The sequence below is a fragment of the Myxocyprinus asiaticus genome, chromosome 31 (assembly GCF_019703515.2).
Source record: "Myxocyprinus asiaticus isolate MX2 ecotype Aquarium Trade chromosome 31, UBuf_Myxa_2, whole genome shotgun sequence".
Taxonomy (NCBI): Eukaryota; Metazoa; Chordata; class Actinopteri; order Cypriniformes; family Catostomidae; genus Myxocyprinus; species Myxocyprinus asiaticus.
Window position 1 is genome coordinate 24,022,484 of NC_059374.1, and position 24,375 is coordinate 24,046,858.

The following is a 24,375-nucleotide window of genomic DNA, read 5'->3' on the forward strand; positions in this document are numbered from 1 at the left end:
TCCAAGACGGGCTGGGGTGCTGTTTGCAACGGGCACGCAGCCACCGGCCTCTGGACGGGTCCGCGGCTGCGTTGGCACATCAACTGCCTCGAGTTACTGGCAATTCTGCTCGCCCTGCGGAGGTTCCGGCCGTTGATCCAGGGCAAGCACGTGCTAGTTCGGACAGACAGCACGGCAGCGGTAGCATATGTCAACCGCCAAGGCGGTCTGCGCTCCCGCTGTATGTCACAACTCGCCCGCCGTCTCCTCCTCCGGAGTCAGCAGCACCTCAAGTCGCTGCGAGCCACTCATATCCCGGGCAACCTCAACGTTACAGCGGACGCGCTGTCACGGCAGGTTCCCCGCAGGGGAGAGTGGAGACTCCACCCCCAGGTGGTCCAGCTGATTTGGAGTCGATTCGGTCAGGCTCAGGTGGACCTGTTCGCCTCCCAAGAATCCTCCCACTGCCCGCTCTGGTATGCCTTCACCGAGGCTCCTCTCGGCATAGACGCATTGGCACACAGCTGGCCCCCTGGCATTCGCAAATACGCGTTTCCCCCAGTGAGCCTACTTGCACAGACACTGTGCAAAGTCAGGGAGGACGAGGAGCAGGTCGTCCTGGTAGCACCCTACTGGCCCACCCAGACATGGTTCTCGGACCTCACGCTCCTCGCGACAGCTCCCCCCTGGCAAATTCCCCTGAGGAAGGACCTTCTTTCTCAGGGACGGGGCACCCTCTGGCACCCACGCCCAGACCTCTGGAATCTCCATGTCTGGCCCCTGGACGGGATGCGGAAGACCTAGGTGGCCTACCACCCGCAGTGGTAGACACGATCACTCAGGCTAGGGCCCCCTCTACGAGGCGCCTGTATGCCTTGAAGTGGTCTCTGTTCGCTAAGTGGTGTTCTTCTCAACACTAAGACCCCCAGAGATGCTGCCATAGCAGCACACCACGACGCAGTTGATGGTAAGTCCTTAGGGAAGCACGACCTGATCATCAGGTTCCTAAGAGGCGCAAGGAGGCTGAATCCCTCCAGACCGCTCTTCGTTCCCTCATGGGACCTCTCCGTAGTTCTTCAGGGCCTACAGAGAGCCCCCTTTGAGCCTTTGCAGTCAGTCGAGCTGAAGGCACTCTCCCTGAAGACTGCCCTCCTGACTGCGCTCACTTCCATCAAGAGGGTAGGTGACCTGCAAGCGTTCTCTGTCAGCGAAACGTGCCTAGAGTTCGGTCCGGGTTATTCTCACGTGATCCTGAGACCCCGACCGGGCTATGTGCCCAAGGTTCCCACCACTCCTTTTAGGGACCAGGTGGTGAACCTGCAAGCGCTGCCCCAGGAGGAGGCAGACCCAGCCCTGGCGTTGCTGTGTCCGGTGCGCGCTTTGCACATCTATTTGGATCGCACGCAGAGCTTTAGACTCTCTGAGCAGCTCTTTGTCTGCTTCGGTGCACAGCGGAAAGGAAGCACTGTCTCCAAGCAGAGGATCGCCACTGGCTCGTTGATGCCATATCTATGGCATATCTCGCCCAAGACATACCGCCCCCGGTAGGGCTACGGGCCCATTCTACCAGGGGTGTAGCGGCTTCTTGGGCCCTGGCCAGAGGTGCCTCTCTAACAGACATTTGTAGAGCAGCGGGCTGGGCAACACCCAACACCTTTGCAAGGTTCTACAACCTCCGGGTGGAACCGGTTTCGTCCCAGGTAGTGGCACGCAACACAAGCGGATAAGCCCGGGATAGCCGGCCGGGTGTATCGCTTGCACATAGCGCCTCCCACCTCCTTTTGAGCTGAAGACGTGCGCTGCTAATTCCCAGTAGTGTTCACAAAAGTTGTTCCCTGGTTGATTTCCTCCGAGCCCTGTGGCAGTCGAGTCTTCGGAGAAACTCACTGGCGGCCCAGTACACGCGCTAGCTAAGAGCCCGGTGCTGGGGTAGGTGCTCCGCATGTGGCGGTTCCCTGTAAGGCTAACCCCATGCAATCTATATCTTCCGCTAGCTTGTTTCCCTGCTGGCAAACTGCGTCTTCCTTGGGCAGAGCCCCTCTGCCCCAGTCTCCATGTTGTAGTACCTCCTCCCCCATTGGGCAGGATCTACCTTGAAGGCTCTCCACATGGTTGGAAAGACCATGTGATGTATTTTTCCACTTAAATATCCCCCCCCTCTCTGGGGTTGGGTGTGGTCTCCGCGGTGTCCTCCCCTTGGGAGGGACACCCCCGACTAGACCTGGCGGCCCAGTCAGATAATCCCCCTTCCTTTTTTAGGGAGTGGAAAAAGAGAAGGGGAAAAGAGGCCACGACTGGGTTAAGCCTGTCTCTATCTTTGGGTAGTCGACTTGTCCCCAAAAAGGGCCGTTCGACACTCATAACTATGTTGGGGGAGGTTACGTGTCGACCTGGTGCACTGGCTATGAGGCACACAGCAAGTCTGCCCACCACACACCGCCAGTTCACGTAACACAGTTCAGCCTTGTGGCGTTTTGTATAGGGACCCCTAGTGTCACTACATCGACACCAACGTCGAGTGAGTGACAGATAGGGAACGTCATGGTTACTGGTGTAAGCTCCGTTCCCTGATGGAGGGAACGAGACGTTGGTCCCTCCTGCCACAACGCTGAACTACCCGCTGAAATGGCCGGACCTTATATCGGCTCCTCAGCGTAAAACCTGAATGAGTGGTTGCATACCAGCTCCTTTTATACCCGTATGTTCGGGGGAGTGGCATGCAAATACCACTCGCCAATTTTCATTGGCCTTTTATCAAAGACCAGAGGTGTCTCGGGCTCCCAAGAGTGACCCCTAGTGTCACTACATCGACACCAACGTCTCGTTCCCTCCATCAGGGAACGGAGGTTACACCAGTAACCATGACGTTTCCATACAATGACATTTGATAGTGACTCACTTTAAAAGCTTAAAATGGCACCCAAAGTGTCATAAAAATAGTCGTTGTGTCAAAGTCTTCTGAAGGATTATGCATTGTTCATGCAAAACCTTCTGCTCTTAGTGGTTTGGCAAGGTTTAAAGAAATGTTCAAGGTGCCATACAAGTTCACCACTATCGACAGCATTTGTGGCATAATATTTATTACCACAAAAAATAATTTTGTCTCATCCTCCCTTTATTTAAAAAATAAATAAAATAAAAGCAAAAATTGAGGTTACAGGGAGGCACTTACAATGCAAGTGAATGGGGCCAGTTCATAAACATCAGAATACACACTGTTTCAAAAGACTACAACTGTCTTATTGCCACAAGACATAGCTTGATTTTAGTGTGATAAAATAGCTTACTAACTTTATCTGTTTAAATGTATATACAATAGTGCTGTCAGTCAATTAAAATGTTTAATCACGATTAATCGCAATATTTTACGTAGTTAATCATGATTAATTGCACATTTTGAAAGTGCCGAAATTTGACAATGTATATACTTTTCCTGTCAAAATGCATTTTTATTTTATCATAGGAAAGAAAACAAAACAATATGTAATAATGCTTTATTTACATTTTCCAAACAAAAGCCTTCCACAGTATAAAGATCGGAATGCACTAAAATAGCACCAATTCAAATAATATTAAACGTTAGCCAAAGTCTAAGTGGGAGGTTGACTAAATGAAAGAACTTGTCTCCCCATAGGTTGCATTTACATTGCAATAGGCATTAACACAATATTAATCTGCTGGTAGACTGTGGCTATTGCTTTGTTAAAGCAATTGTGAAGCCGCATTCATCAGGGCATCCATGCCAGAGTCAAGCGCTGCTTTGAATGCCACATGAAAAGCAATTGCATGACAAAAACTTCTTATTCTGCATTTTAGTGATAGTTGAGACTTGACGTGCTACTGTGATTATTAAAATGTGCCTTATGTAGGCTGAAAAAGTTTTAGTTTCTATCACAAATCCCATCTTGGCTTGTTTTATACATCAAATAGCGTTAAGAGCTCCTTTGTCCGTCATTTGTCCATTGACACGGAAGCGCTGTTTTGTGTGTGTTTGTGGTGTGTGCATCAGTTTAATGACTATGGGCAGACACATTACAAGGGTTTCACCCTTCCAGCCAGCATTTATGCTGGTTTATGCTGTATTAATGGTAAATGCAATTTAAAAAGATTATGCGTTAAACATTTTAAATCGCTTTTTTTAATCGCATGCGTTAACACGTTAATTCTGACAGCTGTAATATAAAATATCACAACTTTGTTGTCATAATGATGTAACGTTGGTAAATCCCTTTTTTTGTAAAAGGGACAAGTCGAAATTATTGCCATTTACAATTTTGTGGTAATCAACATTAATGCCACAAATGCTGTCGACTGAGTTCGACTTGTATTGAAGCTGGAACATTCCTTTAAACCAATGTTGGGTGAGCTATTCCTTTAAGCAGCCTGGTGGGATCACCAGCAAACCAGCATCCAAAACACAGCATATGCTTGTCTTTGCAGAATGGTAGCCTACCTATCAAAAAAGGGCCAAAAAAAAAAAGAAGCATATCTGTAGTATCAGGATGCACTGAGACAAGGACAGTGCTTCTCTCATACCTTAACAGTCAGCACTGGTTTATATGCACATTGCACATTACACAACATGTTTCATGCTCCGGCACGCGCTGCTGCTCACCATTGATTCCTCTAAAAGGGTCAGCAGCCGAGCCAAGACTGGAAGATTGAATAGAACCTCTGCTGCAGCAAACCTCCATTCTACCACTCTGTCTCATACGCCAGTGCCTTTAAAATGTCATTGCCCTGCGACAGATCTCCTCCTCTGATATTTTTACCCATCCCTTGGAATCCATTAAGCACTGGCAATTCCAGTTTGTTGGTTTGACAGCTACATTTGTGACTATGGATTGCGGAGGCAAGCAGAACCCCAGGGCTCAGCAGTAGGACAGTGTTTCCATTTGGCTCTGTTTGTTGGAAGATTTGTGGGTGAATGCTGGGAGAATAGCCCAGTTTGAGATTTCTCCACTTGAATGCTGTGGGAACAGGAAGCCATTTGCTATTGGCTGAGAGAGAAGCGAGGGCGTGTGGAGAAGATTATTTAGCTTAGTGTTGGAGATGCTCATAAATGACATCTATATAATTTCTGAATTGTTTCTCCTACAAAGCAATGAGATTAAAAGGAGACATTTCCTTTTGTCCTGCTTCTCAGAATTTTTTCCCCAGATAAAAAGACCCCATTAATCTCATATGTGTTTCCTCTAGAGTTTCAGTTGATATCTCAACACTGTCTCAAACTGTGTTCAAGCTCCCAAAGTCTACAACCATAAGTCAATTGTAACCCTTTAAGCTCGGATGGGTTTATCAAAATATTAATAACAACAGTCTTGACCAACACAAAATAGGTATCATTTTAAAAGCTTAGAAACTTTACTTTACAATGCATGTAGGCATTATAACCAAAACTGAACAAGTGCTTTGAAATTTGCAGACAAATAAGAAATGTTCTGTTTTGATAATTTATTAATAATTTTGCACTGCACATATTATTGTAATCATAAAAATCATCAAACTGATCAAATAGCCATGTGTCATATGTTGTTGGAAAGCTCTTAAAGAGTAGAATACAACAAAGAATACAAAAGTTTTACTTACAGACAAAGATATAGCGAGTTATAGCAAAGTATGTCTTTGACATACTTACATGTTGCATGTAAACAAGTGTCGCTTATATGCCACTTTTGGCTTATAACTTCATGAAAAATAAACATAAAATATCACATACCATTACTTAGAGTAGGCGATTATCTTTAAAACGAGCCCACACACAATGCAATTTAAAGCATAGATAATTAGATAATCCACACAATGTATAATATGCACACAGCACATAAAGTGCTATCTGGCTAAAAACACGTTAGCTTTCCTGGATCAGATGACTTTGTTGGAATTGATGTAGTACATTGTCCAGTGTCATGGAATGCTGAACCAGTCGTATTAGGATTCAGATCGCTGCAACCAGAGATGGAAGTCATCCAAATATGGACAGAGAGGATCGTTCACTCTAATTACATATGGCCACCAGGAGATGGCGCCAAGTACATGACACAGACTGAATGATAGCTCAAATAACAGATAGTAACTGAATGAGATCTCTTTACTCATGCCTGCATGCTTTGGAGAGAGAGCATACTTTCAGTCATTGTTGTATTTGCATGTGTAATTAGTTCTTATGTACAATTATTATGTTTTATTTGTTTGGAGAGGATTTTGGACACATGGAGATGTTTTTGGACCATATGATAAATTATATTTCTAATTATATAACTTTTAACACAAAATTTTACTCAGTTACAGGTTACATGATTGTGAACAAAACGTTTTTCAGAGTTACCTTATTTACACTCTGAGATATATAATGTCAAATCAGAAACATAAGAGGGAAAAAAGTAAATTTTTGGCTCAAGTTTGTTATTTCTTTTTTTTTTTTTTTTTTTTTTTTTTAGCAGTATCTTAGGCTGAGAGTCTCGGAATTTATCATAATCTATATCATTAGAAAAGTTTTCTTTAAAATGATACCAAACGCTTGATCCTCTTTTTTTTTTTTTTTTTTTTTGGTATTTTGGGTATACCACTGAAACAGGAAATCTTTGAAAACACCCTCAGTACTTAAAGGGTTAATATGAACTCAAACATTTCTTATCCAATTCTAGACCAAATGATTTGAGCTATACTATCCACATTAATGTTATAGCTCCATACTCTTACTGTTTTTAAGCAATTGTCTCATTTGTGTCTGTTTATTTATCTCCTAAAAACATTAAGAAATAAGAAATAACTAAGTTCTCCATTTAGTCTCCTGAGCTTTGAAAGAACCTTTGTTCTGGGTGGACAGTCTTCAGTATGGGTGGCCAGGACCGAATTATAATTTTTCTTTAAAGGGGCTCTTTCTTGTAGATGATGAATATTTCAATGCAAATAAATTTAAATGCTGTGTAAATGCATTTGGCTTGCACATTCAATATGGCAGGTATTACTGATGGAAAAAGTCTGTAATGTATGTGGCCTTTCCCCAAATGTGACAGTACATTGTTTGATAATTACTTTGAAAAAACAGCCTCTGTGATTTAACTTCATGGGTTGGATAATGTTTTCTCCTTGCAGAATGCATTAGCTCAAATTGAACCTCTGTACATAGTAATTTAATTGCTTTTACCCAAAAGCACATTAAAATTGCAGTGTGTGGCTAACTGTTGTCAATGGTCTGCCACGAGCAAAGCCATTTAATCTAATTTACAACATACCACAGATCTTGGTTTACCATCTCCAAACAGACTTCAGGATATGTATGGCAGTCTTAAGTGGATTGTTATATATATATATATATATATATATATATATATATATATATATATATATATATATATATATATATATATATATATATATATATACACACACACACTACCATTCAAATGTTTAGGGTCACTTGCCTGAAATGTTTCTCATGATCTTTACTTATTCTTGTAGCTTTTGCTGGCTTGTTTAAATTAAATCATTAGCCATTAAAGCTTTCTAAATCACTGCAGTTCCATTTATGTGTTATGTGATTTGTTATTTTGTTATATGCTGATTATACAGTCTAGAAGATTGATTGGGCTGTGCTTACACTCAGTTCAATATTTATGACACGAGAGCGTGAACTGTCTGCAAGCATACTGATTTTGTTTGACAAGCAGCATGAAAAAATCTTTGGAATCATGCACAGTTTGGGTTTCTCTATGGTGTAAACAAAGCACATATTTCACTCTCTATAGCAGAATTTTGGGTCAACACATATGAGTCATGCAATGAAAATCAGGGTCATTGTAGAGGCAATTATTTTTCGCTTGAATGTCAGTGTCAAAATAAACCAATACTGGCTATACTGACAGGAAACAGCAATATAACATGGCTAGTTTGAAAATTGGTTGACATACATCAAAAGTGACAGATCACTCACATATAGCTTGTCTTGATGCATCTTGTTATATTATAGAACATGATGTCAGAGGCTTGCATAAAGCTTTCTTTACACAATTTTATACACAAATATCTCTTCTGCTGTTGAAACTGTCAAACACCATCAAGTCTCATGTCAAACATTGTGGTGATAAAAAACGAGATATTCCAAGTAAAGGTTATTTGCTTTACATAGATTTTAATATCCATGTGAGCATCAGATACTAGCTGTGAAATATATTGTTGCTAAGCCTTCTATCAACTTTCCACAGACTTGTCATTTTTGTAGCGGATTCAACATTGATATGACTTCATGAAAGTGGGTAGAAGTACGGTCAAACACTTATAGTAGCAAGCAGCAAGTCACTGTAAAAATTGGGCAAACATATTGTCTATTCCCAAAGCAACAGTGTGGCACAGAGTGTACCAGTATAAACAGAATCTATATGCCATGAAATCAAAACATGCACAGGTCTAGAAACAAACGTGTCAAAGAAGAGTATTAATGTTGTCTACTGTAAGTGAAACAGGGAATATTGTTTAATGTGCACACAAAGACGACCCAGAAACATTCTCATGATTTTTCATTGTTTTGAATTGTTTCTGGCTGCTTGAGGGCTTCTTAGTCTCAGTTCTATTTGTCAGGTTATGCTATACATGAAATTCTCCTCTCTCTTTTGCCGTCTCACTTTGCTTCTTTAACTCTCTGAGTCTCGCTCTTTCTCGCTTTCTGTCTCCTTTTACTGTGTCCCAGCTGCCATTCTTGATGACCCAATGGAGTGTAGCCGCGGGGAGCGATTGGCCATCACTCTGGCGAAAGACAGCATCAACCGTTCCAGCAACCGTTCCACCACAGGCAAACTGGAAGTGGACATCTTTGAGCTGCTTAGAGACAGTGAATACGAGACAGGAGAGACCAGTGAGTATTGAGAGCATATCAATTTAATGTGACAATTTTTTACATTAAGAATGAGGATGAACTCACTAAACAGTTGTGCACATTGTATTTCAGCACAAAAACCTGCGTCTCATTAATTAAACACCCGCAATCCAGTGTAATCATGCACTATTTTCACTCGTTTAGCACTGTGCCATAACTGTAAATTTAATTTAAATAAAATTGTGTTAGCGCTGTTACCTAATTTTAATAATTCCTTAAGTGAAGTAAGGATGTGCAATACTACCACTTTTCATAATCGACTAGTCGGTCAGTTGTTTGAACTACTAGTACTACTCTGTGACCCCGGTCAGGTGCCTTTAAGAGGGATATATGGATGCTAAGTGCAGCACTTCAACATGGGGACTAATAGATATTCAACAAATAAATAGGCTAAATAACATCTTATTGCACAAAACTACCAAAGTAAGAAAAGTAAGAAATAAGAAAGGCTCCAATACAGAGCAGCACAAAACCGCTGATGCGCATCTTGAATGCAGAATGATGTGCTTCAGTGTAACCGGAGTGCTTCAGGGTGAACCTCGCTGCACATTCAAAAGTGCAGAACTGCAATATAATAATGCAGGTAAACATCTAGTTCACAAAATTAAGCAGTTTAAACCTTTTTTACTGTATTTAAGCAGTGTCAGACAGAATCAGCAAAATACTTTAATCTCTCCACAACACCTCAAAAATACGGGAACACAACTCACAGCAGAGGATTTAACATCCAACAGTGATCGTCTTGAAATGTATTGTTGATGCAGTGCTTTGCTGTAACAACAGCACATAAAAAGACAAAACCTAAAGCATTAAAAAGTTGAAACTTCTTGCATAGGGTTTTAACGTGCTGACTATTATACACTTTTAAGCACAGCAAGCTATCATGATTCAAAAACGCTCTGTAAGAAGTTGCGTCCCTCAATAAAATTGAGAATGGCATCTCCCATTAAAACCACCACCACTAAAAATATTAATGTTAGTAGTCGACCCCACTATTCGACTAGTTTTACAATGTTTTAACAATGTTTTTTTCTACTTTGACAACAAAATCTCAATGTTCTGTCTTTGCACTGTCAAACATACAAATGATAGCCAGTGCTGAAGAATTTTAGCAATCAAAAATTGGCATAATTAATTCTGATTCAGATTAATGGCCAGCATCATCCAGTCACTGGATTCTAAATTCTGAATCTAAGTACTGATCCCCTTTGTTCCATATCTGTCAACCATGTTGTGTGGTTCAAACATAATCTGCAGCCTGCAAGTGAACTTTTGAAAGGAAGTTTGGATTGAATCTATAGGATTCTCCCTTGCTCCTTATTTAGTGAATGACTTAACTTCCAGTGTGCTGTCTGTCTGCACTGGTCTCAGAACAGTTCGAGATGCACCATATTTTCATCTTAACTCCATACAAAGCCTCTGAAAGCAATTTTATTTTATTTTTTATTTTTTTATGTAAAACTGCACAATAAATATAGGATTCCTAATGAAAACTTAAAGCTATTTATCGCTATATCGGTCATTGTGTTTAACAGTGTGCCGTTTCACGATAAATCGTTCAAATTTAAAAAATGGCATAAAACTAGAGACTCTAAAGCATGTTTCAATTTAAAAACGTAATTAGGTTTCTTACCAGATGTAGTTTTGTTGGCATTTCTCCCAAAGACAAGCTGTAATTGGCGCCATGTTGTTTTGTCACATGACTCTGTATGTCGAATGTTTAACACTTTTTAGACCAGAGTCTCCTGAACTGATCGGTTTAAAGGATTTTAAATTATGCTCTTCATTTAGCGAAGCCACAACAATATCTGTGCAGAAGGACACAAAAAATGGCAGGTATTGTGAATATTAAATCCCCACATTTAAATCTACATCCACGTTTAAAATCAATGAGTGTTTTTCAGATACAGTATGTACAAAATTCTCACACTGTTCAGGTGTAATTTTGACCCAATCTTCCAGGCAGATTTGTTCGAGGATGACTCATGACCACAAAATCTAACCACAAAATCTTCTTGCTTCACGACTGTGTCATCATGCTTTTTGGTAAACTCCAGTGCTTTCAAAGAAGTTATTTTTGAGTAATGGCTTTTTTGTGACACCTTTCCATACAGGTTAGTGTCACGCAGGGCTCTTAATATGGTTGACTGGTGTTCCTTTACACCATTTTTAGCAACTGAACTTTGTAGCTCTTTCAGTGAGTACAATGGCCTTAAAGATTTTTGAAGGATAACCCTTTCTATAATAGAATGTTTGATGTAGCTTCAACTTTCAGATAACTGAACACACTGTGTGCCCACTAAGACATCCAAACACTTGAATTGCATCCCATTTCGAATGCTTGCTGTCCTAAATAGTATGCAGGATTAGAATCAGTGCATCTCAAATCATAATATTTAGAAAATAGTACACCAAAGATGCCAGAATGGTACACTCTTTCCAATGGATTTTCTAAGTGTGCATCTGTGCATGACTTTTTCCATTTGAACAATGTGCTGAGGAATGTAAGGCTAACACTGCAATAGGGTATTTTTTTATGTATACATTTTAAAGTTAAGTAATAATACATTTTAACATGGTGCATATTGTGCACGAAAAGGGAATCTCTTGTATCAAGAGACAATTTTATGATGTTGTAATATGTCGCAATACTGGAATACTATCTAATTACATGCTCAAAATTTCACTTCAAGAGCAAATTACATACTTTTTAGAAAAGGTTTCATAGTATAAGTATGTGAACAGGGATGCGTGCCACATATATTGTGTTAAACCCTCTTCCTAATCCATGCATTTGTTTTACGTTAGCTTTACCTTTTTGGATCGATCTTTAGTCTTAATTTTCGCCAGTGTCCCTCAAAGCTTCACAACCTGAATAATGGTTGCATAACAATGGGGTTGTTATCGAAAAGGTGGTAGTTATTATAATGATTATTATAATGAGGCCAATTGTAAGATAATTGTGTCCTTGTTCTGCAAAACATGAACTGCATACTTATTGCACTATATTAAAATCCCTCAAATGTATTTTCTTGCATTTTTATGTAATTAATTCAGTCCATTCAAACTTTAAAGCCTTAAGTGTGCTATCTACTTTTTTATTAAATGTATGATTTCTATGAAATATAAGATCAAAAAAACCTCTCAACTTGATGTTGTCATTCAAAATGTACAGATTTGTTCACACTGCAGACAAATTTGATAAGGTTTTCAAATACGATCCTTTGGACTGACTGTCCATGCTGTTATTTTAAATGTTGTAGAGTTATTCTGGCGCAATTTCACAAAACCAACAAGGTGCTTGGAAAAAAAGAAGAGTAAAATTGAAAAGCAAATCCAGCAGCACTTTTGGAGTGGAGAATAATTAAAACTTTATTTTGCTAAAAACACTTTCCTCTTATACATCATATCATGGAAAAGATACATCGATGATGTCTTTGTACTCTGGAAAGGCCCAGTTACTACTCTTCATGATTTTTTGCACTTTTTAAACACTATCTTTCGTGGACAACTTCTCTTTAACATATAGTGTTGAAGAAATTAGTTTCCTTGACATATATGTCATGAAAAGATGAACACATTTTTCTTCATCCCTCTATACTAAATCAATGGATAGAAACACTTTTCTACATGGCCAAAGCTTTCACCCTGCCCCCTTAAAAAGGAGCCTGCCAATAAGACAACTTATGAGGTTGAAACATATTTGTGTAAAAAGTGAGGATTATGATGTAAGAAAACAACAAATGCTTACAAAATTCAGAGAGAGAAACTATAAAGAAGAATGGCTTTTAAATGCAGAAAAGAGAGTGCATGCTAAAAGTCGTGAAGATTGCCTGTACCCAAATAGAAATTCCTCATCAAAACCTGGTCTTATATACTGTAATACTTACGCCCCTACAACCACTGACATTAGCAAAGTAGTCAAAAAACATTGGCATGTGTTACAAAGTGATCCAGTTTAAAAAAATACATTTAAAGATCCACCTCTTACCACCTACAAAAGAGCAGGAAATATTAGGGACAAGTAGTTAGAGCTCATCTCCCAATGGAACCTGTAACTAATACCCTTACAGGATCAGTTCCTCTTAGAAACTCTAAATGTGGTAATTGCCAGTATACAAGAAATGTTTAGTTTTTTTAATCATCCAGCATACAAAGATAATATTAATATAAAAACATGTTAAACAAAAAATGTAATATACATAATTCAATGCCCATGTGAAAAAGTTTACGCTGGGGAAACGTCTCGTTGCCTAATAGACTGTATCACTGAACACAGAAGTTCAATTAGAAGGAGTGACCTTGCCAATCCCGTGGCAAAACACTTTAAAGAACATAATCATCCCTTGTCCTCCTTTTTGTGCTTTGATATTGAACATATAAAATCCCCAGCAAGAGGAGGCAACATTGATCAGCTCTGAAAAAAGAGAGAGACTTTTTGGATTTTGTATTTCATGAGTCTGTTCCCAGAAGGGATGAATGAAGAGTTGGTTTTAAAAGAATTCTTATGAATCTTTCAATTATTGAAAATTCCTAATTTTATCAACTCTTTGTTTATAATTATTTTATGCATAATACAATTGTTCATGCATTTTTCAAAATGTTTGGTTATGTATTTATGTATTTTTATTAGATGAGAAACATTTTTACAATTCACAAGAAGATACCATTGGTTGAAAGTATATACATACATATATATATATATATATATATATATATATATATATATATATATATATATATATATATATATATATATACACACTGGCAGCCAGAAGTTTGGAATAATGTACAGATGGAAAGAAATTGGTACTTTTGTTCACCAAAGTGGCACTGAACTTTATTCAAAGTGGCATTGAATTTATTATTACATTTTAAACTACTTCAAAGAGTTCTCATCAAAAAAATCCTCCACGAGCAGCAATGACAGCTTGTGTCACGCACCTTACAGTCTAGCTGATCCCACAAAAGCTCAGTGGGGTTAAGATCCATAACACTCTTTTCCAATTATCTGTTGTCCCTATCTGTCACTCACTCGACGTTGTGTCGATGTAGTGACACTAGGGGTCACTCTTGGGAGCCCGAGACACCTCTGGTCTTTGATAAAACGCCAATGAAAACTGGCGAGTGGTATTTGCATGCCACTCCCCCGGACATACGGGTATAAAAGGAGCTGGTATGCAACCACTCATTCAGATTTTCTCTTCGGAGCCTCACTGAGCTGAATACCCACGACTGTTCATTCACCTCTGCTGAAGCTAACGGCGCATTTCAGCGGCTTCTCCCCCCTCTGCACTGGTGCAGTGCAGAGAATGCCCCTGGGTGCTTCGGCAGAAATAAGAGTATATTTCTCTAAAAGAGCGGCACACACGGAACGTCTTTTTAAAGATGCGTCTTTTTAAAGATGCGTCTTTTTAAAGATGCCTTTCCGATTGTGTGTTATTCCTGGTTGCGCTCGTTATCTCTCACCTTCTGACGGTCATGATCGCTCTCTTTCGTGTCTGGGCACTGCTCACGTGGAGACAGCATTCGTGGATAGTCACATTCTCATTGCGAGGACATGTCCATGGCAATGATGCAGTCATGGCTCGCCTTTGTAAGAAAGCAAGCCACCCCAGAGGCTCCCGCCTCGGTCCTTTTACCCACGGGTATGAGGCCAGCGCGGCTAGCACTGGGAGCGATTTGGGGACCCCAATGGGATCGCCTCCGCCGGGTATCCCCCCGCGGACCTCCCATTCCCCAGCACGCTCGTCTGCCCCGATCGGGCTTCCGGATGAGTCCGCCAGCTCATCTCACGGTGAGTTCGACCTCTTATTCGGAGCCTGCGAAAGTCTTGAGCACAGCATCGGAGAGCGGGCTCGTCCAGTTGGACGTGGAAGCCTCAGCTGGGCTCCTCCCTTCGGGGACAATTGCCCAGTCACAGGCTGACGCGGAGATGGCGACATGCTTTCCCGGGCAGCCGCGAGTGTCGGCTAAAGTGGAACCCTCTGCTCTTCCCTGAACCCTCACGGCTCGATGATTGGTTCCTTGGCTTGCGGCGCCGCTCAAAGCCACACCCCGCCCCCGTTCCTTTCTTCCCGGAAGTGCATGAAGAGCTGACAAGTTCAGCTTCCCTGCCCTCACTACCCTCGATGGTGGGGTGGCCAAGGGCTATTCGGCAATCCCCCGGTGGATAAAGGCGCTCGCAGTGCACCTATGCCCTCAGAGCGCTGCCACCTGGCACGGGTGTCCAAAGCCCCCGTCCAAGGCCTGTAGGTTTATGTCGTCTCTGACAGCCAAGGCCTATGGTGCCGCTGGACAAGCCGTCTCCACCCTGCACGCTATGGCTCTCCTGAAAATCCACCAAGGTGCTAAAGGAACTGCACGAGGGTAGTTCCGTCCCGGGATTGATGCAGGAACTGCGCTCGGTGACGGAGATCGACGGAGATCACGGTGCGGTCTCTTGGGCGGACGATGTCCACATTAGTGGTCCAGGAGCACCACCTTTGGCTCAACCTAGTCGAGATGGGTGAGGCCGACAGGACACGATTCCTTGCTGCCCCCATCTCCCAGGCTGGCCTATTTGGCGACACTGTCAAGGACTTTGCCCAGCAGTTCTTGACGGTGGAGCAGTAGATGGAGGCTATCCAGCATATCCTGCCCCGGCGCGGCTCAAGATCCCGCACCCCATCTACTTGTCGCCAAGGGTGTCCCCCGGCCCCGGCGTGGAGCCCACTGCAGGAAGCAGACGCCACCCGTCTCGCGGCCGCCCAGAACCCGTGAAAGGCTTCAAAGCGCCCTTGAGATGGGCAATCGAGGGATGACAAAACCCGCTGCTCTGGAGCTGGTAAGCAGACCTCTCCATCTTTTTGTTACCATTTGCATTTAATTGCGCTGCATGCCCAAGTGGCTGCAGTACTCAAGAGTTCAGCAAAAGCGGTTTCCTTGTTCCCTGGGTCACGTATCCGGTGTGCACGGCTGTCATCACGACTACCGTCCACCACTCTATTTGGCAGGTTTGGCACTCCAGCGGCGGTCTCCCGCCCCTGAGTGCCCAGCTGTGGCACAAATCCGCCCCCGATGTGACAGTCTCCACAGGTCACGAGGACAGGCCTCTTCCTCCCCCATCCCAGGCTGTTCCGGGGGTGGTCACAACGAGCCAGGTAAGTGCTTCAATGTCCTTAGACTCAGCACGGCCACGACATGGTGTGGCACCTCGAGCTCTACCCCGCCGGTACGTCCGACAACATTGTCCCTTTGGTCCCCCTTGCGCGGGACTTGGACGCGTGGCTTGCGCTTTCCAATCCGTCGCAATGGCTGGTCCGGACCGTCCGGACCGTCCGACACGGCTACGCGATTCAGTTCGCCGGGTGTCCGCTCAGGTTCAGCGGTGTCCACTTCACCTTGGTGAAGCACGAAAACGCAGCTACCTTGCGTGGAGATCGCTACCCTCCTACGGAAGGGCGCGATAGAGCCTGTCCCTACAGCCGAGATAAAGAAGGGTTTTTACAGCCCCTACTTCATCGTACCAAAAAAAGGTGGTGGGTTGCGGCCAATCTTGGACCTGTGAGTTCTGAACTGGGCTTTACACAGACTCCCGTTTAAGATGCGGACGCAAAAACGCATTCTACCGAGCGTCCGGCATCAAGATTGGTTCGCGGCAGTAGACCTGAAGGACATGTACTTCCACATCTCGATTCTTCTTTGACACAGACCCTTCCTGCGGTTTTCATTGGAGGGCCAGGCATATCAGTACAAGGTCCTCCCTTTCGGCCTGTCCCTGTCTCCTCGCATCTTCACGAAGGTCGCAGAGGCAGCCCTTGCCCCGCTAAGGTAGGCGGGCATTCGCATTCTCAACTATCTCGACGACTGGCTAATCTTAGCTCACTCTCGGGACATGTTGTGCGCACACAGGGACTTGGTGCTCTCACACCTCAGCTGACTAGGGCTTCGAGTCAACCGGGAAAATAGCAAGCTCCTCCCGGTTCAGAGCATCTCTTTTCTCGGTTTGGAGTTGGACTCAGTCTCTTTGACAGCGCGCCTCACGAACGAGCACACCCAGTCGGTGTTGGTCTGTTTGAAGGCGTTCAAACAGAAAACAGCGGTTCCACTGAAACTTTTTCAGAGGCTCCTGGGGCATATGGCATCCTCAGCGGTGGCCACCCCGCTTCAGCACTGGTTTCAGACTCGAGTCCTGAGATGGGCATGGCACCGCGGGACACATCGCGTGGTCATCACGCCAGTCTGTCACCGGTCTGTTGGACCGACCTCTCATTTCTATGGGCAGGTGTTCCCCTAGAACTGGTCTCCAGGTGCGTCGTGGTCATGACGGACGCCTCCAAAATGGGCTGGGGTGCTGTTTGCAATGGGCATGCAGCCAACAGTTTGTGGACGGGCCCGCGACTGCATTGGCACATCAACTGCCTCGAGTTGTTGGCAATTCTGCTTGCCCTGTGGAGGTTTCGGCCGTTGATCCAGGGCAAGCACGTGTTAGTTCTGACAGAAAACACGGCAACGGTAGTATATGTCAACTGCCAAGGCGGTCTGTGCTCTCGTTGAGACACGATCACTCAGGCTAGGGCCCCCTCTACTGTATGCCTTTAAGTGCCATCTGTTCGCTTAGTTCGCTTACCACACCTCGTTCCCTCATCGGACCTCTCTGTAGTTCTTCAGGGTCTACAGAGAGCCCCCTTTAAGCATTTGCAGTCAGCCGAGCTTAAGGCACTCTCCTTGAAGACTGCCCTCCTGACTGCGCTCACTTCCATCAAGAGGGTAGGAGACCTGCAAGCGTTCTCTGTCAGCGAAACATGCCTGGAGTTCAGTCTGGGCTACTCTCATGTTATCCTGAGACCCCGACCGGGCTATGTGCCCAAGGTTCCCACGACCCCTTTTAGGGACCAGGTGGTGAACGTGCAAGCGCTGCCCCAGGAGGAGGCAGACCCAGCCCTGTCGTTGCTGTGTCCAGTGCACGCTTTACGCATCTATTGGGATTGCATGCAGAGCTTAAGGATCTCTGAGCAGCTCTTTGTCTGCTTCTGGTGCACAGCGGAAAGGAAGCGCTGTCTCCAAGCAGAGGATCACCCACTGGCTCACTGACACCATAACTATGGCATATCACGCCCAGGACATGCTGCCCCCGGTAGGGCTACAAGCCCATTCTACCAGGGGTGTAGTGGCCTCCTGGGCCCTGGCCAGGGGTGCCTCTCCAACAGACATTTGCAGAGCAGCAGGCTGGGCAACACCCAACACCTTTGCAAGATTCTACAACCTCCGGGTGGAACCGGTTTCGTCCCAGGTAGTGGCACGCAATACAAGCGGATAACCCTGGGACATCTGGCCGGGTGTATCGCTTGCACATAGCGCCTTCCACCTCCTTTTGAGCTGAAGACATGTGCCATTAATTCCCTGTAGTGTTCACAAACTTTGTTCCCCGGTTGACTTCCTCAACTTCCTGTGGCAGTCGAGTTTTCGGAGAGACTCACTGCCGGCCCAGTACACGTGCTAACTAAGAGTCCTGTTCTGGGGTAGGTGCTCCGCATGTGGCGGTTCCCTGTAAGGCTAACACATGCGATATATATCCTCCGCTAGTTCGTTTCCCTGTTGGCAAACTGCATCTTCCTAGGGCAGAGCCCCTCTGCCCCAGTCTCCATGTTTGTAGTAACTCCTCCCCCGTTGGGTAGGATCTACCTTGAAGACTCTTCACATGGTCGGAAAGACCATGTGACGTATTTTTCCACTTAAATATCTTCACCTTCTCTTTGGGCGAGGTGTGGTCTCCACGGTGTCTTCCCCTTGGGAGGGACACCCCCTGACTAGACCTGGTGGCCCAGTCGGATAATCCCCCTTCTTTTTTAGGAAGTGGAAAAAAAGAAGGGGAAAAGAGGCCACGACTGGGTTAGCCTGTCTCTATCTTTTGGGTAGTCGACTTGTCCCCAAAGGGCCGTTCGACACTCATAACTATGTTGGGGGAGGTTACGTGTTGACCTGGTGTGCTGGCTATGAGGCACACAGTAGTCTGCCCACCACACACCGCCAGTTCACGTAACAGTTCAGCCAATTGTGGCATTTCGTATAGGGACCCCTAGTGTCACTACATCGACACAACGTCGAGTGAGTGACAGATAGGGAACGTCATGGTTACTTGTGTAACCTCCGTTCCCTGATGGAGGGAACGAGATGTTGTGTCCCTTCTGCCACAACATTGAACTACCCGCTGAAATGGCCGGACCTTATATCAGCTCCTCAGCATAAAACCTGAATGAGTGGTTGCATACCAGCTCCTTTTATACCCGTAGGTCCGGGGGAGTGGCATGCAAATACCACTCGCCAATTTTCATTGGCCTTTTATCAAAGACCTGAGGTGTCTCGGGTTCCCAAGAGTGACCCCTAGTGTCACTACATCGACATAACGTCTCGTTCCCTCCATCAGTGAATGGAGGTTACACAAGTAACCATGACATTTCTTTGCCCACTCTAAACATTTCTTTTTGTTTTTCTGTTTCAAAAGTGGCTTTTTCTTTGCAATTCTTCCCATAAGGCTTGCACCCCTGAGTCTTCTCTTTACTGTTGTACATGAAACTGGTGTTGAGCGGGTAGAATTCAATGAAGCTGTCAGCTGAGGACATGTGAGGCGTCTGTTTCTCAAACTAGAGACTCTGATGTACTTATCCTCTTGTTTAGTTGAACATCTGGCCTTCCACATCTCTTTCTGTCCTTGTTAGAGCCAGTTGTCCTTTGTCTTTGAAGACTGTAGTGTGTACCTTTGTATGAAATCTTCAGTTTTTTGGCAATTTCAAGCATTGTATAGCCTTCATTCCTCAAAACAATGATTGACTGATGAGTTTCTAGAGAAAGCTGTTTCTTTTTTGCCATTTTTGACCTAATATTGACCTTAAGACATGCCAGACTACTGCATACTGTGGCAACTCAAAAACAAACACAAAGACAATGTTAAGCTTCATTTAACAAACCAAATAGCTTTCAGCTGTGTTTGATATAATGGCAAGTGATTTTTTAGTACCAAATTAGCAATTTAGCATGATCACTCAAGGATAAGGTGTTGGAGTGATGGCTGCTGGAAATGGGGCCTGTCTAGATTTGATCAAAAAGTACTTTTTTTCAAATAGTGATGGTGCTGATTTTTACATCAGTAATGTCCTGACTATACTTTGTGATCAGTTGAATGCCACTTTAGTGAATTAAAGTACCAGTTTCTTTCTGAAACAGCAAACATTATCCCAAACATTTGGCTGCCAGTGTATATATACTGCATATACACTGTATATATATATATATATATATATTTTTTTTTTTATGATTTTATTTTAAGTCAATAGGTACCCATGTATGCAAGATTTTCAGAGCAATTTTTTTTTTTTTTTTTAGTTACTTTCAAAAGCCAGCTAATACTCCATAAACAAATTATCACATTAAAAGTTAATAAAAAAAAAAAAAAAATTTTTTTTTTTTTTTTTTCAGACATTTATTTTATGGTAACATAACCCAATTAATAATGATACTTTAAGAATTAATGTTAATTTGTTTTTTTGTTATGTGTTGCTTTGTCAAACTAAATTGTAGAGGTACCAGTCGGCAGGTTACAAACAAGTATTGTGACTTTTGTTTTCACTGGTGCCAGTCAATCTCCTTGTGCCTTTCTTATTCTGAGCACATAAATTTAACAGTGCTTCCCTATGAATCCAGAAATCCAATAGCGATTAGGGAGAAACAATGGAGTGAGTTGCTCACTCACAGAGGGATATTAAACATGACTGAGGTTCATTGCTATCAATGAAAGGAGGCAGCTCCAAAATCAGGACAAGAATGAGCTCTAATTTAAACAATCAGAGCTGCTGAGACACATAGCGGTTAATGATGAGGAAGCCTCTCCTGGCATTCACAGTGCTTCTGAAGCAGCAGCTTTAAAATACCTCTACTGAAAGATATCTCTTTCTATCTGGTTAGATGCGCAGGGTTTAATTCAGCATTGCAATACCTTGCAGTTTGCAGGAACTGAATTAGAGATGGATCAGTGAATTCCCAGGAAGGGAGAAATGCCACACAGTCGAACACTACCTGACCTACCATACTCCCTTTTGAAATCTCTAAAGCCTGCATCTTCCCAGATTGTGTGTGGTCTACATACTAATGTACAGTACATGATCTGATGTGAGAACAGGAACATACTGTGTCCTACCATGGTCCTCACTCAGTTCTCATGGTATCATTGACCTTCTGCAGATCAGCCATGCAGGAGAGTCACGTCAAACCATTGCTTAAATGATAACTTGACCCTCATGACTCATGGAGCACACTAGGAAAATTATTACTTGCCTTATGATTCAGGACACCACCACAGGTGGACGCTGCATCTAGCAGCTGTAAATTAGAAAACACTAAACTACAAATACATAAGTTAGAATTAGGGTTATATTAAAGGTGGGACTGCCAATGTTTCAAAGATTCTTATCAGTCTTTCTTCAGTGGAACACAAAAGGAGATGTTAGGCAGAATGTTTCAGTCACCATTCAGTTTCGTTATATGGAAAAAGTGAATGGTGACTGAGGCTCTAATTAGTCTCTGCCTGGCATCTCCTTTTGTGTTCCACGTTAAAAAAAAAAAAAAAAAAAAAATAATAGATAAAATACATTTGGAGCAACATGAGGGTGAGTAAATGATGACAGAAGTTTAATAACACTTTAATATATATCATTCCTCTCTTTTGTTCTCTCTCTTTTCCAAATAACCCCCCCCCCCCCCCAGCTTTCTAGCATGCATTCTGCTCCAGCAGTCAGGGTGTGCCTCACTACACTGCCCTCACAATCCTAATTAAAACAGAGAGGGATTATAAAATCATCTGAAATTACACTGTTCTAGTGCTCAGACTGATGCCCTGCTGAGGAGTGAGAAAAAAAAGAATCTGTTCTTTACTGTCCTCACACTCCTCCTCCTCCTCCACCTAATCTAAAATATAATTTCAGGACACACTTCACTCAAAGGTCACTTAAAGATTAAACATAAATTTGTGTGAGAGACAGAAAAAAGACCAGTTAATTAACAGCACTGCACTGCTGCAAGGAGGCCCCACCCACCCATTGGTGAAAACAAATTGGGTTACCATGGAACCCATTAATTCCTGTGGGGAATATCAAAAGAAATATCCAATAGATATTTTGAAAGAAAAACATGCTGAAAGGTTTTTGTTTTTCCACATGCATCCGCTTATCAACTTTACACTGAATTGTTTGTACTCACTGCAGTTTTCTTTTAGCTTATTTTATTCAGTTGGCTGGCAGAGTTTACAAATAGTCAAATTAATGATCCTTTTCTTATTTACAGAAAAACAAAACCGAGAAAGCTGTGAACAGAAAACAGTTCTGGATGTTTTTCTTTATTTGTAAATATAAGTGCAAAAAAAAAAACAAAAAAAAAACATGCAAACTTTTTTCAATTAAAAAACGATAGCCAAATCTATTGTATAGGGTACCCAGTATTTACAAATAATCAAATTCCCTTTTTATTTACAGAAAAACAAAACTGAGAAAGCTTTTATTCAATTGGCTGGCAAAGAAAAACAGTTTTGGATGTTTTGCTTTAATTGTAAATATGAGTGCAAAAAAACAAACAAACAAACAAATAAATAAAAAAAAAAAAAAAAAGATAGCCAAATCTATTGTACACAGTATCCAGTATTTACAATTAGTCAAATTTCCTTTTTATTTACAGAAAAACAAAATCAAGAAAGCTTTTATTCAATTGGCTGGCAAAAAAGAAAAAAAAAAAAAAAAAATGCAAACTCTTATATGTATGTATATATATGTATGTATGTATATATATATATATATATATATATATATATATATATATATATATATATATATATATATATATATATAAACAATTGCCAAATCTATTGTATAGGGTACCCAGAATTTACAAATAGTCAAATTCCCTTTTTTATATATAGAAAAACTAAACAGAGAAAGCTCTGCAAAGAAAAGAGTTCTGGATGTTTTGCTTTATTTGTAAATATAGTGCAAAAAAAAATAAAAATAAAGCAATGCTAACTTTTAATAATAATAATAATAATAATAATAATAATAATAAAAACAATAGCTAAATCTGTTGTATACAGTACCCAGTATTTTCAAATAGTCAAATTCCCTTTTCTATTTACAGAAAAAAAAAAAAAAAAATATATAGAGAAAGCAAAAACGAAAACAGCAATAAAAACAAGTTGACAAGGCTCTAGCATACACATCTAATAAAAAAGGGAGAGTAAATAATACAAAGCATAATAAATTATACATACAGAGGGTGCAAAGTACCAAGACAGAGAAAGAAGGAAACCACGACAAATTCAGGCAATATTTTCTCTTTCAGTCTCTTTCATCTGTTTACTAAAATCTGATTTGGAAATAAGGAATTGCAGATATTTTCAAATGTAGATTGTTTAGTACTTGTTTAGTATTCTGAGTTCAATACAAGTTAAGCTCAATCAACAGCATTTGTGCCATAATGTTGATTACTACAAAAAAATATTTTAGACTCATGCATTGCTTTTAAAAAATAAAAAAAGGAAAAATCAAAGTTACAGTGAGGCACTCACTGTACAATGTATGTGAATGGTGCCAATTTTTGGAGGGTTTAAAGGTAGAAATTTGAAGCTTATAAAAGCACCTACATTAATTATTCGGTTAAAACTTCAGTTAAAACTATTATTTGAGCTGACGCCCTCCTTGTCACACTGTTTAAATAATCTTTTTTACAGTCGTTTTAGTGTTTTAGAGTTTATGGCATTATGTCGTGATGGCAGCAAAGTTGTAAAATTGGATACACAGATTTTTTTTTAAAGGAAAGGAGGAACAAGTCCAAATTAATTATTTTGGTAATAAACATTATGCCACAAATTCTGTCGATTGAGCATAACTTGTATTGAACCTGGAATATTCCTTTAAGATATCCTTTCTACTGCAAAACAGAAATACATACACAATGTGGCCAAAACTGGCATACAGTTGGTATTCCAATTCAATCCAAATATGTTCAATGCTGTTTAGGTTTGGGTTTTGTGCAGGCCAATCAAGTTCTTTCACACCAGACCAACCATAAGTACTATTTCTTTATGGTGCTTGCTTTGTGCACAGGGGCATTGTCATGCTGGAATAGAAAAGTGCACTCCCTAAACTCTTACCACAAAATTGGAAGCACACAGTGCCTTAGAATGTCCTTGTTTGGAGTATCATTATGATTTGTCTTCACTTGAGTAACCTAGTAACCTACTTTTGACCATATTGTGTATTTTAATGCATTGTAAAGTAGAGGGTCTCTCCATTCTTTTTTTTTTTTTTTTTTTTTTTTAAACAGAGCTCTCAAGACATTTTGCTTCCAAAATACATATCCATTTGTCTTAAATTGAATAGTTGGAAAATAAAGCAATAAACCACGAGAGGTCATGCATTACAGTGATTTTACCAGGTATAAGGGGTGTGTTACCCTTGGTAATATCACTGTAATGCACAGTGGCTTATGCCTTTGGAAAA

The 24,375-nt window shown here is 41.9% G+C and overlaps 1 protein-coding gene across 2 annotated transcripts in view; it reads left to right on the top strand.

The window, feature by feature from the left end:
- Window positions 1–24,375, top strand: part of LOC127421978 (glutamate receptor ionotropic, kainate 4-like) — a 620,965-nt gene that overhangs the window by 364,934 nt on the left and 231,656 nt on the right. For both annotated transcript variants that reach the window (XM_051665249.1, XM_051665250.1), the window contains exon 4: window positions 8,669–8,833. In XM_051665249.1, the coding sequence (XP_051521209.1) occupies window positions 8,669–8,833 (165 nt within the window). The remainder of the gene's footprint in view (window positions 1–8,668; window positions 8,834–24,375) is intronic.